At 36.7% G+C, this 15,114-nt stretch overlaps 1 protein-coding gene across 1 annotated transcript in view; it reads left to right on the plus strand.

Moving 5' to 3' along the window:
- Positions 1–14,948, plus strand: part of SEMA3D (semaphorin 3D) — a 180,760-nt gene extending 165,812 nt beyond the window's left edge. The window contains exons 16-17 of the mRNA XM_081799702.1: positions 4,805–4,944; positions 12,899–14,948. Coding sequence (XP_081655828.1) covers positions 4,805–4,944; positions 12,899–13,324 — 566 coding nt within the window. The 3' untranslated portion in view covers positions 13,325–14,948. The remainder of the gene's footprint in view (positions 1–4,804; positions 4,945–12,898) is intronic.
- Positions 14,949–15,114: the final 166 nt, after the last annotated feature.

Below are 15,114 nucleotides of genomic sequence, written 5' to 3' on the forward strand. Positions count from 1 at the left end.
AAAACCTCTGCCTCTTCACTGCCTAACACCATCAATTTCAATATGATCAGAGGCAATTCGCTCCCCAGTTCTGAGTCCAGTTCCAAACCCTCTCCTGTGTGCCAGATTTGTATGACTTGTATGCGCAGCCAAGAGCTCCTCTTAGATGCCTAATAAGCATCCCAAATTATATCTGAGAAAGAATTTGTGGTGTCTTTTCCTGCAGACTTCATTGTTCTGCAGACTTTCCCATATTAATAAATAGCACCCCCATTCACCCAACTGTTTAGGGGAAAAAAGCAGCTAGGCGTCATCTTTTTATTTTTCTCTTCCTTTCACATCCTAGTACCAACCTCTCAATAAGTCCTTATGGTCGCAACTGCACCTACTTCTTATCCCCTCCGTATAGGTCCACTTAACCGAAGCCACCACCATACCTCTCCAGGAGCTGTTTATCTGGTTCTCCTGCTTCCATGCTTGTCCCTGGTCAATCTCTGTCCCACTTGGTAGCCTGAATAACCTTTTCAAAAACTTCAGCTAGATCACATCATTCCCATACTCAAAATCTCTCACTAGCTTCTGAGAACAGTTAGAAAAAAATCCACAGCATGGCCTACAGACTCTGCTTGATCTGGTACATGCTCTGAGCCTCTCTCGTCACAGTCACATGGCTCACTCACTGGCTTTCTCTTTTTCAAAAGCCCCAGGCTGGTTCCTGTGGCAGTTAGGTTTGCATTTGTTTCCTCTGTACCTAAAGAACTCTTTCCTGCAAGTAGCTCCATCTTCACGCCATTTAATTTTATGTTTAACATGTTAATTTCTCACAGACACCTCTTTTGACCATCCTATCTGAAATACCTTTCTCCCCGTTCTACCTCTTACTCTCTAATCGGCTTTATTCTTATTTGTAGTGCACAATAGTGCCAAATACTATATTCTTTATCTATTTCATTCACTTGATGACTTTGTCTCTGTCACTGGAATATATACTGTGTTGTAGGCACACAAGAATGTTTGTGTAATGCATGGGTAAAGGGAAGGATACTTAGCTGGATGGCATTCGAGCTGCACTAAGAGAGGAAAGACAAATTTTAAAGTAGATGAAGCACCAATAATTAAAATCAGAAAGACCTCACATACGTTGGGCTAAGTTTGTGAGTTTATGTTTGTCCTGCAGGTTATAAGGAGTTATTTCATATTTCTAAGATAAATCATTGTTTAAAAAATAGAATTGACCCCTGTATAGGAGAAGCCAGAAACAGAGAATCAACTCTGGGGATTCAAGTAGAATCAAATACTAAATTCAAATACTAAAGTATTTGCAATCTTAAGGATTTTTTTTTGTTAAGTTATAATTGACATATAACATTATATTAGTTTTAAGTATGTAACAATAATGATTCGATATTTGTATACATTGTGAAACAATCACAGTAGGTATAGTTAGCATACATCACAACACATAGTTGCAAAAAAAAATGTTTTCTTGTGATGAGAACCTTTAAGAGGTACTCTCTTTGCAACTTTCAAATGTGCAATACCGTATAATTAACTACAGTCATCATGCTGTATATTACATCTCTGGGACTTATTTATAACTGGAAGTTTGTACCTTTTGACCCCCTTCACCCATTTTACCCACCTTCCATCTCCCACCTTGGGTATCCACCAATCTGTTCTCTGGATTTATGAGCTTTTTTTTTTTTTTTTTTTTTTTTGCTTTTTTTAAGATTCTGCATATAAGGGAGATCATGTGGTATTTTTCTCTCTGTGACTTACTTCACTTAGCCTAATGTCCTCAAGACCCATCCATGTTGTCACAAAAAGCAAGATTTTCTTCTTTTTCATGACAGAAAAATATTCCATTGTGTAGATATATACCACATCTTCTTTATCCATTCATCCTTGATGGCACCTTCCGTTGTTTTCATATCTTGGCTATAGTAAAAAATGCTGCAGTGAACATGTGGCGATATAGCTTTTCAAGTTAGTGTTTTTATTTTTTTTTTCAGGTTAATACCTAGAAATGGAATTGCTAGATCATATGTTAGTTACATTTATAATTTTTTGAGGAACGTCTAATCTGCTTTCCATAGTGGGTGCACTAATTTACATTCCCACCAACAGTGCACAAGTGTTTGCTTTTCTCCACATCCTCGCCAACACTTGTTATTTCTTGTCTTTTAGACAATAGCCAGTCTGACAGATATGAGGTGATATCTCACTGTGATTTTGATTTGCATTTCCCTGATGACGAGTGATGTTGAGTATCTTTTCATGTACCTGTTAGCCATCTGTTATGTTTTCTTTGGAAAAATGTTTATTCAGTTCCCCTGCTCATTTTTTGATTGGATTACTTAGGGAGTTTTGCTATTGAGTTGTATGAATTGTTTATATGTTTTTGATATTAAGCCCTTATATGATTTGCAAGTATCTTCTCCCACTTAGTCGGTTGACATTTCATTTTGTTGATAACATTCTTTGTTGTGCAAAAGCTTTTTAGTTTGATGTAGTCCTACTTGTTTATTTTTGTTTGTGTTGCTTGTGCTCTGGCATCAAATTAAAAATATCATCAGTAGGATCGATGTCAAGGAGGTTACTGCCTGTGTTTTCTTCTAGGAGTTTTATGGTTTTAAGTCTTACATTTAAGACTAAAATCCATTTTGAGTTAATTTTTGTGTATGGTGTAAGATAGTGGTCCAGTTTCGTTTTTTGACATGTGGCTGTCCAGTTTTCCCAACACCATTTGTGAAAGAGACTGTCCTTTCCCTATTGTATAATCTTGACTCCTTTGTTGTGAACTAATTGACTATCTATGTGTGGGTTGATTCCTGGGCTCTCTATTATGTTCCATTGATCTGTGTCTATTTTTATGACAATACCATACTGTTTTAATTACTATAGTTTTATAATATGGTTTGGAATCAGGGAATGTGATGCCTCCAACTTTGTTCTTCTTTCTTAAAGATTGCTTTGGCTATTTGGAGTCTTTTATGGTTCCATACAAATTTTAGGATTGTTTATTTTTCTGTGAAAAATGTCATTGGAATTTTGATCGTGATTGCATTGAACCTGTAGATTGCTTTGAGTAGTATGGACATTTGACAATATTAATTCTTTTAATCCATGAGCATGAAATACCTTTTCATTTACTTGTGCCTTATTCAGTTTCTTTCATGAATTCCTTATAGTTCTTAGTGTGCAGGTGTTTCGCCTCCTTAGTTAAGTTTTGATACAATTGTAAATGAGATAGTTAAAAAATAGGAAATTTAAAACTCAGAAATGAAACAAAAATTACTGGTGACAACAATAAATGAATTTCCTGTCAAACTGACATAGGAATGACTTTGTGTCAAAGGGTCACTGTTTTTACTGATTTGAAAAAGGATTCTGTACAATCAGCTATTTCACTTTTCTCGTTAATTTTGCTTATTTATCTTTTACTAACTTGACCGATTCTTTGGTTAAATCAGTCTAATTTAGCTTCTCCCCAGCCCTTGCCCCATCACCTGACAATCAGCCTGCAAGCTCCCTGCTTTGTTCACAAACTCCTTTTTCTCAGGAGAATGGCATCTGTTACTATGAAATAATGCATGTCTTTCTCTTCCACGATTGGCACTGGCGATCTTTCTGTGCATTAGGAATTTATTAACTGTGAAAATCATAGATATAATCTGTTGAATTGGCAGGGATAATGGATATCTTACAAGTTTCAAATGGAATTTACACATTTTGAAAATGAGATGAGGTTAATTCATAATGGTGTCAACACGCCTGACTTAATCATTGCTGGTAAAACACAAACAAGTTCAAAAGAAGTTTCTTCAAAGGAAAGTCTAAGTATTGGATAAATGTGCATTCATGCCATTTGCTGATAATTTTGTGTGCTTACATTTAGGATTCACAAAAGTCCTGTAAGCCTTACTCTTCGTTTATGCCTAAAATGCTAAGTAGGCCCATCTGCAGATTTGAGACTTCTGAATATATGATGAAAAAGTGCATGTTTGGGCCAGGCTGAACAGCCGTCATTTTTTATTTGATCAAATTTGAGCTACAGATCTTAGATCACACATGGGACACAGCCTTTGGCTACTCTGAATGGAATGTATTTCAGATGCTGCAGTTGATTTACGAGAATAAGGTGTCTGAGACACTGTTCCTTTAGCATCCCATTAACTATCTTATAGCAAATGCATGTTGGGCTTAAGTACCCCTCTTTGAATAAAAGAGAACTGTTTTTTGGTAGATAATACGGATAAGGTCCACATTCGGAGTATTAGAGCATCTAGCTCAATATCATCTTTATAGAAGTTTATCAAGTACAGACCATTGTACTTACTTTGTTGGTATTAAAATGTCTTAATGTTATATGGTCAGCTCTGTGGATCAATTCATGATAGAATTTCTCTTAAAAGATGAAGTAAACTCCTCTTCTGGAACTATCCACTAAATTGGTTATATTTTATACAAATTAAAACGTGTGAAGCATTAAAAGACACTAAAGTTTTATTCAGTTCAGCTCAGAGAAAGTGATTCAATGTTTAGAGTTAGGTCTTATGAATTCTTATTTAAAAAAAAAAACAGTTGCAAATAGTTAATATATTCATGTAAGGGTAAACATTGCAATGCAGGAATAGAGTTTTAAAAGTCAATCTATTAGATAATATTTGACTCTTAGGTAACAATATCATATCATGAATTTCCTCTCTCTTTAATAATGTAAAATGAATCTTTCCCCCATAGCATCTGTTCTAAATCAGTCTATTTTCCCATTGCTTTTAAAATAAGGTCAAGGTTAATCTTCTATTCCATGTTTGCGTTCCAGGCATTAGTCATGAAACTGCTGATGAAAAGGTGATTTTTGGCATTGAATTTAATTCAACCTTTCTGGAATGTATACCTAAATCCCAACAAGCATCTATTAAGTGGTATATCCAGCGGTCAGGAGATGAGCATCGAGAGGAGGTGAGTTATAGTCATCAAAGAATGACCACCTTGAGGGAGTGTTAAAGTTAAATCAAGTTTTGGTTGAGAGAGATGTCCAATGTTCAGTGCCATACAGTGCTCTCATCACTATTTGATAAAAAGGAAAATAACAGTTTATACTCACTAACATGAAACTTAATGCATTTGAGATAAAAATAGGACAACTTATTACAAATACATTAATAAAGTATATTTAAAAGCAGATTGAATTTTTATAAGAAATTTACATAATGTTTTTCAAATTTTCATTCTCATAGATTGTCTATATTTTAGAACAATTCCCTGATTAAAAATAAGAACACAGTATTTTCCCCCACAGTAGGATAAGGACTAAATTTTAACTCATATTGTGTTTAACTTATATCATAAAGCAGGTTGAATACATGTATCAACAGAAAGATCTATCTTTATCATATAATATGAACAAGTTGGATAACTAGCTGGACATGTACCTTTTCACTCTTATGTATTAAAATTAAATCAACAGAGGGAAAAGTAACGTGGATGTTCCCTTTATCTTTTGACTTTTTCTGTTTCAGTCTTTCTAGGACATACATAGGGGTTGAAACAATCACAGAAATTTTGTGAGGTAGATAGGTTAAGTATGTTACTGAACTTAATGGGACAATTTTGGGTAGCCTGAGAAATCCTGTATTTATTATTTGAGTGCCATGAAACAAAGGGTAATTGGCAGGGTTTTTATTTTTCTCTTTCAGTGCCTAAGAGAAACCAGCGAAACTCAGTATAGAGTTCTAATATTCCCAATATTAAACTGAGGACACTGTAATGAGTAATCCAATGAACTCAGGATTTGGAATTAGATGTTCAATTGAATCCCTGTCCTAGGTCCTTTGATAATATCACTGAGTCTGCATGGGCCAGAATTTTCTAACGTGAACAAAATAAATACACAAGTTATTATGAAAATAAAATGAGAAAATACAGAGGAGAATGTGAATTTCAAAGCAGAGGATTATTTACAAATGTAAAATACGTATATAAAATTGCAGATACTCTCTATCAGGAAGATGTGTGAAATACGAATTAGCACTGATCACATGTTCAGTTGATGTCTGAGGATTTATGAGCAGGTTGTAACTTCTCTAACACTCAGTTTCTCTGTCATATAAACAGGCCGACCGAATGCTCTAAAATACAACCTCCTTGATAAGTCTATAAACATTTAAAGGATACCTGGGTGGCTCAGCCAGTTAAGTGTCTTCCTTCAGTTCAGGTCGTGATCTTGGGGTCCTGGGATGGAGCGCCGCTTTAGGCTCCCTGCTCAGCGGGGAATCTGCTTTTCCCTCTCCCTCTGTTCCTCCCCTGCCATCCCCACTCATGCTCTCGCTCTCTGTCTTTCTTCTCTTGAATAAACAAATAAAATATTTAAAAAAAAATAAAATAATTTATGCAAGCAGTCAGACATTAGTATAAAATAGTGGTTTTCAACCGTAGGAGATTTTGCTGCTACACTGTCCACATCTGGCAATATCTAGAGACATTCTTGGTTATCACAGCTGGGGTGGGGGGAGGTGGAGGGTGCTCTTGGCATCTCGTGGGTAGAGGTCAGGGATGATGCTAAACATTCTTCAGTTCACAATCCCTCACAATAAAGAATTCTCTTGCCCCAAATCTCAGTAGTGCTGAGTTTGAGAAGCCTTGCAGTAGAAGGACCAAATTTTATCATAAGAAATTGATGTAAAGATGTGTTCCACCATTACATTAAGGTGGTAAGATCTTTCTTTTCATCTGAAATCTTTGAGAACAATTTTTTTAATTAAAATATTGACTCCTGGGGCACCTGGGTGGCTCAGTCGTTAAGCATCTGCCTTCGGCTCAAGTCATGATCCCAGGGTCCTGGGATCGAGCCCCGCATCCGGCTCCCTGCTCAACGGGAAATCTGCTTCTCCCTCTCCCACTCCCCCTGCTTGTGTTCCCTCTCTCGCTGTGTCTCTCTCTGTCAAATAAATAAATAAAGTCTTTTTAAAAATAATAATAATAAAATAAAATATTGACTCTTTACATAGTTAATACCAAGGGAATACTCCAATGTTTGTTATGTCAGATTTCTCCAATAAAACTTGATTCTTCATCATTACTGACGTCCATAAATTCTAAGATTATGGCATATCCATATTTATGGTAAATATGGATTTATTTTACGGGCCCCTTTTTCCCCAGTGTATATTAAAGTATTATCTGACCTGGAAGTAATTATGTAACTTTGAAACATAAAGCATTAACCTTTTATCAAAGAAATACAGGAGGAATGTTTTCTGAATTTTTTTAACATGCAAATATTTAGTTACATTGCAATATTTATTTTTTATTTTTTTTAAGATTTTATTTATTTATTTGACAGAGAGAGACACAGCGAGAGAGGGAACACAAGCAGGGGGAGTGGGAGAGGGAGAAGCAGGCTTCCCACGGAGCAAGGAGCCCGATGCGGGGCTTGATCCCAGGACCCCGGGATCATGACCTGAGCCGAAGGCAGACACTTAACGACTGAGCCACCCAGGCGCCCCTGCAATATTTACTTTTAAACGTCCCAAACTAGTATTTTAATTTTGTAGTCAATAAATTTTGATAACCCCTCCTCAGCTAAACATTATTCTTTAATAATTATGTTTCTTCCATGGCAAATTTAATGACTTTTAAAAAAAAATATGGTACTCTGCTTGGGATAATCTCTTACCCCAAGTTATAGGTATATACATTTGCCTATTCATGTTTGCATTCACATCTTTTATCTTCCTGAAAAGGCAATGAATTACTTTAATGTACCTTTTAAGAGTGTATCACCTAGTCATGGTGGTACCATGCTCCATGAATTTTAATGGAGCAGAAATAGTGTATTTTACTTCAGAGCATCCTAGCTATAATATTCCAACTGGTATTTTCATCTACCTTTGTAAGTAGGTAGTTACACATTGTCCAGGATATGCGATCCTGCTTCCTGAGCTGAGGAAAGGGGAAAGATCCAGACTAGATTTGAAGCACTTTTCCCAGCAGGCTACCTTCTGCTCCTTACCAAGAAGGTCACAGTTTGGAATCTTTCCCCCACTGAAAAAAAGCCTGTGAGAGGGACTAGAATCTCCTGTGGCACAGAGCCTGTCACCAGCTTATTCTCTGCCAGGAGGAGAACATTTCCTTACTGAGCTGTTTCACAGTTGGGTGCTATTGGAGAGGTCATGAGTCACTTATCTGCTGACTTCCTTATAAAGCTATTCTTGAAACTGATGGTGTTTGTGCTGTAAGTAGCAAGTTAATCGGCAGTCCCTGAGCTTCTGTTGTACTTTTGGGGTCTGAATGACTAGAAGAGTCAATACCTTATGCCATTGTGGTAGTATTTGTGTGTGTGTGTGGCTTTTAACAATTATTTTTAAAACATCTTCAAATATTTGTATTTTTCTCTCTGTAGGTCCTTGTTTTATTGTTGTTCTTTCTATTATAAAAGCAATATAAATAGTTTTGAAAATATAGTGACACGTAAAGGATTATGAGGCCTCTAATGATGTCTATTCCAGCTTTTTTTCCACTAACCATTACACTGTGAGCATTTTCCTTATCATTCAATTGTAATACCATATTTTTCCTGTCTCTTATACTCGCTACCCTGATGCCACAGTCATCCATGATTATTCCATGTTATTTAAATAACAGGTTTCCTCTTAAAAAAAAGTAGTCAACTTCTTGATATCTAAATCTTCCTCTGCTTTCCTATATGCTTTCTTAGGATAAATCTTTTGAGGTAAAATAACTGAGTGAAAGGCTTTAATTATCTTTATGGCTTTTGATAAACAACTGTATGTTGCTAATTTCTCATCAAAATCACCACATTAGTATTTTTTCTGAACTCCTGAGGCAAAATGGTGTATTACAATTTAAGAACATCCTTACTAGTTTGATATGAAAAATGTCGTATTATGCAAACATGTTATGTAAATATTTTTTTTAAAGATCTATTTATTTATTTGAGCAGGCGGAGGGGAAGGGCAGAGGTAGAGAGTGTCTTAAGCAGACTCCGTGTTGAGTGCGGGGCCGACACAGGGCTCCATCTCACAACTCTCAGCTCACGACCTGACCCGGAACAAGAGTTGGACGCTTAACCAACTGTGCCACCCAAGTGCCCCTGTAAATATCTATCTCTTTGAAAATTAGTGGATGTGACTTTACCTTGTCATGTTTCTTGGCTGTTGATTTCAGTTGTGTTTAGTGAAGTGCTTTACCCATCGTTTGCTTAGTTTACATTGAAGTATTCATTTAAAAATGATTTTCACAAGCCTTTTATATATTATCGATGTCAACAATCTAATGTTATACATATTAGAAGTGACTTATTATGTTTTATGTCTCTAAATTTTTTTGTTCCTCACAAAATGAGTTTTATATTTTATATAGACAAATCTATAGATTTATATCCCTATGATTTCTCACTTATTATGCTTAGAAACTCCTTCCCTGATGAAACAGAAAATGTGTATTTTTCTAGTTACTTTATGATGTTATTATTACCATTGCAGTTTACATTTTCTCTTTACACTTACTTGAGGATACCAAATTAATCTAGGGGTTAAATATGTATATATTCAATTTTTCTTTTCTTTTAAATAAGGAGTTGCCTCTGCACTACTTTTAAATAAGTCTTCCTTCTATGTTTGTTGCAGAGAAGAGATATTCTTGAAGGCCTAGTCACTTCCAAGACACATGCAATGCTTTAGCTATGAGGGAACTGACAGGTGAATTATCTGCAAAGGAATTACCATTAGGCTGCTATTATCGGAGAGCAGAGTCCCCGACCTTTACCTGCTGCTTAGTACCTAAATGTCCTTTGTCCCTCTCCACGTTACTCTTTTCATTTTAAATGAATTGCCCTTCACTGAAGATCTACATTTAATAATGCCAAATATGTTATCCTTGTTCACATTAGGCACATGAATAGTCAACCCCAGTTCAAGCATGGTTTTGATTTAGCTGAGCGGTTTTTACTTATCACTTTTAGAGTGGAGAAAATTCCATGAGTTTAAATCAGTGGCCAGAGATTACATTATCTCTTTGTAAAGGAGCTGAATTTTCTAAATGGACTGTGCTGAGATGTCACTGTCCAGATACAGTCTGCGTAATGCATCCTCTTCCAGCATGGAATGAAAGCAGCACAGAGAATGGGAATGTAAAGTAGGCCAACATTAATCAGTGCTTAATTTGGGCGGTGCAGATTCCTGTCTCTAAATCGCAAAAATAAAAATCCTAGGAAAATATATCAATCCCAACTGTATTTTATTAGAGATATGATTTCAGTCAACACCTGTTTTTGAAGATTCAGAAACAAAAAACACTGAAGTGATCAAATAAACATTAGATAAATCCAGAAAGAAATTTATTAAAGCAAGTTTTATATCTATGGGTCCAAAGACAAAGAAAAACTAAGCGTTCCACGGAAGAAAGGAAAAGGGAAGGACCGCAGGGGAGTAAGGAGATGCTAGGTGTTCATGAAACTCTGAGTCCTATAGCGATGGACATAGTCTGGGAAGGTGGGAAGGGGAGCCGGACTTCAGAGTAAAACAGATAAACAGGATACAGAAAGAGAATAGCAAAGATAATGATGAAGTGTTACATAATGTGTGCGAAATCAAAGTCATAATTTCTTCCTGTCAGGAGATTAAAGAAAACAATAAAAAGTAGTGAGTCAGAGCTGTGACAATCTCTAAAAGCCACATGAAGTGCAGTTTAAGCATTAGCAAGAGCCCCAGTGATGGAAAGGAAATCTAGAGATGAACTGGAACTGAAGTCACCCACTTTGATTGTCATGCTAATAACCACGCGCGATTTTCTATTAGGAGACTTACAAAAATAAAGGCTTCAATGAATCATGGAACACTACATCAAAAACCAATGATGTAATGTATGGTGATTAACATAACATAATAAAATAAAATTTAAAAAATAAAATAAAAAATAAAGAACTGAAAAAAATAAAGAAAAAATAAAGGCTTCAGAACATCACCTCTCCAGCTCTCCCGTAACACGGCAGTAGTCTATAATGTTGCTAATAATACTTCACACTTTAACCTTCAGAGAGCTTTACTTTTAACCTCCCAAATACACCATATGCTATGTCACCAACTTGATAAATGGAAGACCAATCAGGGAAGATAAATGAGTAATCATAGGAAGCAGAGTCTGCCGATAAAGACCAGATCCTCGTCTGTGGGGTCAGAGTTTTGTGATCTAAGATGTATTTAAAATTTAAAGAATAATTCATACAATAAAATTATTTAAAGGAAAAGGTATATGTAGTGTGTTAAATTTGAGTTTGATATTTCTGTTTAAGATTGGCCCTTGAGAATCCTACCAATTCAAGTTCACATTTATTTTAGGCATGAGGGTCCCCAAATCTCTGAGAATGTAAGTGAATTCAACATTAGCGTGTTATTACAACAGGATTTTAAAATGCTTGGGCCTTTAGAATAAATCCATTCTAAAAAAAAAAAAAAAAAATAGTACACACCCAAATCACCAAATGGGGAAAGTTAAGGGAAACAAACAAACAAAACCCCGATGGTGTGGATTCAGCCTAGGAGGAAGGCAGGCTGGAGACCATTCAGCCTCATTAACCAGGGATCTGCGCTGTGACCTGCCTTTGGCCTCGAGTGGTACCCCACCAGCTGCATTTCTCTGGCATAGAGGGTGGTTAGTTAACTGGGCCGGTAGCCAGAGATGTTTCTTTTCCTTTTCTCATATTTCCAGAATTGGAGGAATTTTTTCCTACATATTTTTCACATAAAGATGCGGAGTCGAGTCCACCCACTGTGAATAAATTGAATTTAGCTGTCTTTATGCCTCCTTGATTTCCATCGACTGAAAGTCTACAATACAGGGGCAGATGTGTAAACTGGGAAATCTTCCAGACTTCTTTGTTGTTGTTGTTGTTATTCTACTTAATGCCAAGACACTCAACAATATCCCACATGAAACAGGGCTCTGGTGTGGCTAAACAGGCCTCCAGCTTTATGGAAGATAGGTTTGCTCTTCACACTAGCCTGTGGGCCAGGCAAGCTCAAATGTTTGAATTGTCTTTCAGTACTCTTGCTTCAAAGGGTAAAGAGCATCACATTTCAAGAGGGGTTCTTTTTGTTCATTGAGTTTTCTCACACTTGAAATCACATTACTACGTTATAGTATACCAAGGTATGGCAAATATTTCCACAAATGTCATAATCTCAAGTATCACATGTACACACAGTATCAACATTCAATCCATAGTAAAAAGGGAAATTCAGCTTTAAATGTTGCTAACCGTCTGACTATGGTCCTACTCAGTTACAGCTCAAACATCCAGAAAGCTGTATCCATGCTTTTCCATTAGACTTTTAACAAGTCACCACTTACAGTCTCCACATGATATTCAGCTCGCTTACTGGGTGATATCCAGAAAAGAGAGTAAATTCCTTTTGCAATCGTAGTTCTATTTCTCCATTACAGGTAGTAGTATGCCCTAAAAGCTCTTTTTCTGCACAAAGGCTGTCCATGTCCAGTTCTAGCTCTGAAATTTAAATACCAATTGGTGTTCTTAGTATACTACTTGGTATCTGAAATCTCTGTAAAGACAGTTAGTTGATAGTTTCCGGTTTTACTTCAGTGGTTTTTCTAGCTTTTCATTCCTATCTGTAGACTGGGAGAAAAATTAACTATATTCCAAAGGTTTAGTTAGATAATAATGAGAGGCAAACATGCATGTTTGGGGGCTGTTACTTTAGTGGAATTTTTTTTTTTTTTTTTACTCTCTTCATCTATGGCTGATAATATTGTGCTCAATGACAGAGATGGGGATTGATCTCTCAGGTTCATCTAAGTAAAACTGTGTGGCCTCTGTTCCTTTGCTCACGGCCCTCTCTGTTTTTCATTTATTACCTACATTTTTCCAATTCTGCAGTTGAAACCTGATGAAAGGATCATCAAAACAGAGTACGGGCTACTGATTCGAAGTCTGCAGAAGAAGGACGCTGGGATGTATTACTGCAAAGCACAGGAACACACTTTTATCCACACCATAGTGAAGCTGACTTTGAATGTCATTGAGAATGAACAGATGGAAAACACCCAGAGGGCAGAGCACGAGGAGGGGCAGGTCAAGGATCTGTTGGCAGAGTCACGGTTGAGATACAAAGACTACATCCAAATCCTTAGCAGCCCAAACTTCAGCCTCGACCAGTACTGCGAACAGATGTGGTACCGGGAGAAGCGGAGACAGCGAAACAAGGGCGGCCCCAAGTGGAAGCACATGCAGGAAATGAAGAAGAAACGAAAACGAAGACATCACAGAGACCTGGACGAGCTTCCTAGAGCCATGGACACGTAGCTGTCTGTTTAATTTAAAGAAAGGAATTCTTTACCTGCAAAAATACCGTCTTCTGTTTTGTACACCCCGTATACTAACTCATAAGAGCTTTCCATGGAGTTTTGCTAAGGCAAAGAACACAAGAACAGTGATCTGAATAAGACCATATATGGTCAATATGGCATAGTAAGGGCAAATAATTCAGCTGGACCAGTTTTCCAAGAACTAAACACGTACCTGCAAAGTATCAGAATTATCCTCAAAATCGGGGCTTTACATTTGTAAATGTTTGATGTGCTGAGTTTTTGAATTTATTATGTCATGTAAATAATTGAGCTGAGCGAGCGTCAAATTTGATATTGCAATAAGGTGCTTTATTTCCCTTGCATGGCCATTAAGCATGGACTTGACCATGCAGTTGTGCTATGTATGTGTTCTTAGGAACAGATACATCATTCCACTCTAGAACTGGCCACCTTGTGGTAGGAATTGGAGGGAAGACACAAATTCATACAGTTCACGCTATCAGCAGGAACTTTCCCAGGGAGCCCTTCACTCTTGGTGCAGGGTTTAGGAATTTGGAGAGGTGCGTTATTTCAGACCCCAGAGGTTACATTCGGTGTACTGCGGTGTGATATACTGAAGGATGTAAATGGTCCTCCCGGGATTCCTTATGCCTTGTCAAGAGTAACAGGTTCACAGAGAGAAGTTGGTGCTCGGTTATGTGTTTTTTAGAATATATGCTGAGCTTTACAGGGACAGAACGTTTCATAAATATTTTAATAATATATGAGAAAACATTTTAATAAGGGAAACACCATGATGTATATTGCGTCCTAATGGGAAGGCATGCAGATGGAATTTGTTAAGAGACAGAAAGAAAGAAAGCCATAAATTCTGGCTTTGGGGAAAACTCATATCCCCATAAAAAGGAAGAACGATCACAAATAAAGTGGGCAAAATGTTATGTAGCTTTATTCACTAAAGTATGAGTAGCTGCCAATTTGCAATCCATCTGTTAAAAAAATTCTACCTTATAACAAACTGCTAGCGAAGTCTGAGGAAAAGTAAATTTTCTAAAAGATCATGGGAAGAATGAACACAAATTTATTTACAACCAATGGGACTTCAGTAGTACTTCCTCTCTCTTTTTCTAAAATTTCATTATACTCTGTAAATTATTTCCATTTACTGCCTTTATTCTCTCCTGAATATTGGATTATTGGGTTTTATTTGAGTGAATAGGAAAATAACAATATATACATATATAGAGAGATAGAATTAGGTAGACAACAGAGGTGGGGAGCGGGGATATATATTTGTTGAGTAATAGAACAAATGCAAAAATGTTGACAACGGAAAGGGTTAAATTAACTCTTTGACATCTTTTCTTCACACGGTATTTTTGCATTTCCCAAGATTGTATGCTGTAATTCAAGTAGCATTGTTTTAGTAATTTAACAATAAATAAGCCTAATGCATGTAAAGAAAGCAAACTCACAGCATTAACATAAACATTTTTCGTATTTTGTTAGCACTTTCAAATGTTTCCAATTTGACTTTCCCTCTGCAGACCTATGGTATGTTTCCTGCCTGTTGGAGCAGAACTCACCTTTCCATCTTGGAACACAAAACCCTTTGCCTTCTTCTGTTTTGCCTCTTCACGCCCTTTTTAGTGTGAAATGAAAAATTAGTCACTTCCTCACATGGAAGGCAGCCTTTCAGAAAACTGAATAGCAGACATTGCTCATCTAGCATGCATTCTGCATGTCTTGAAAGAAGAGCCTGTGAGAACCTGTGTGGTTAGAGGG

This window comes from Leptonychotes weddellii, chromosome 12 (assembly GCF_054177405.1).
Source record: "Leptonychotes weddellii isolate Sample4059 chromosome 12, ASM5417740v2, whole genome shotgun sequence".
NCBI classification, from domain to species: Eukaryota; Metazoa; Chordata; class Mammalia; order Carnivora; family Phocidae; genus Leptonychotes; species Leptonychotes weddellii.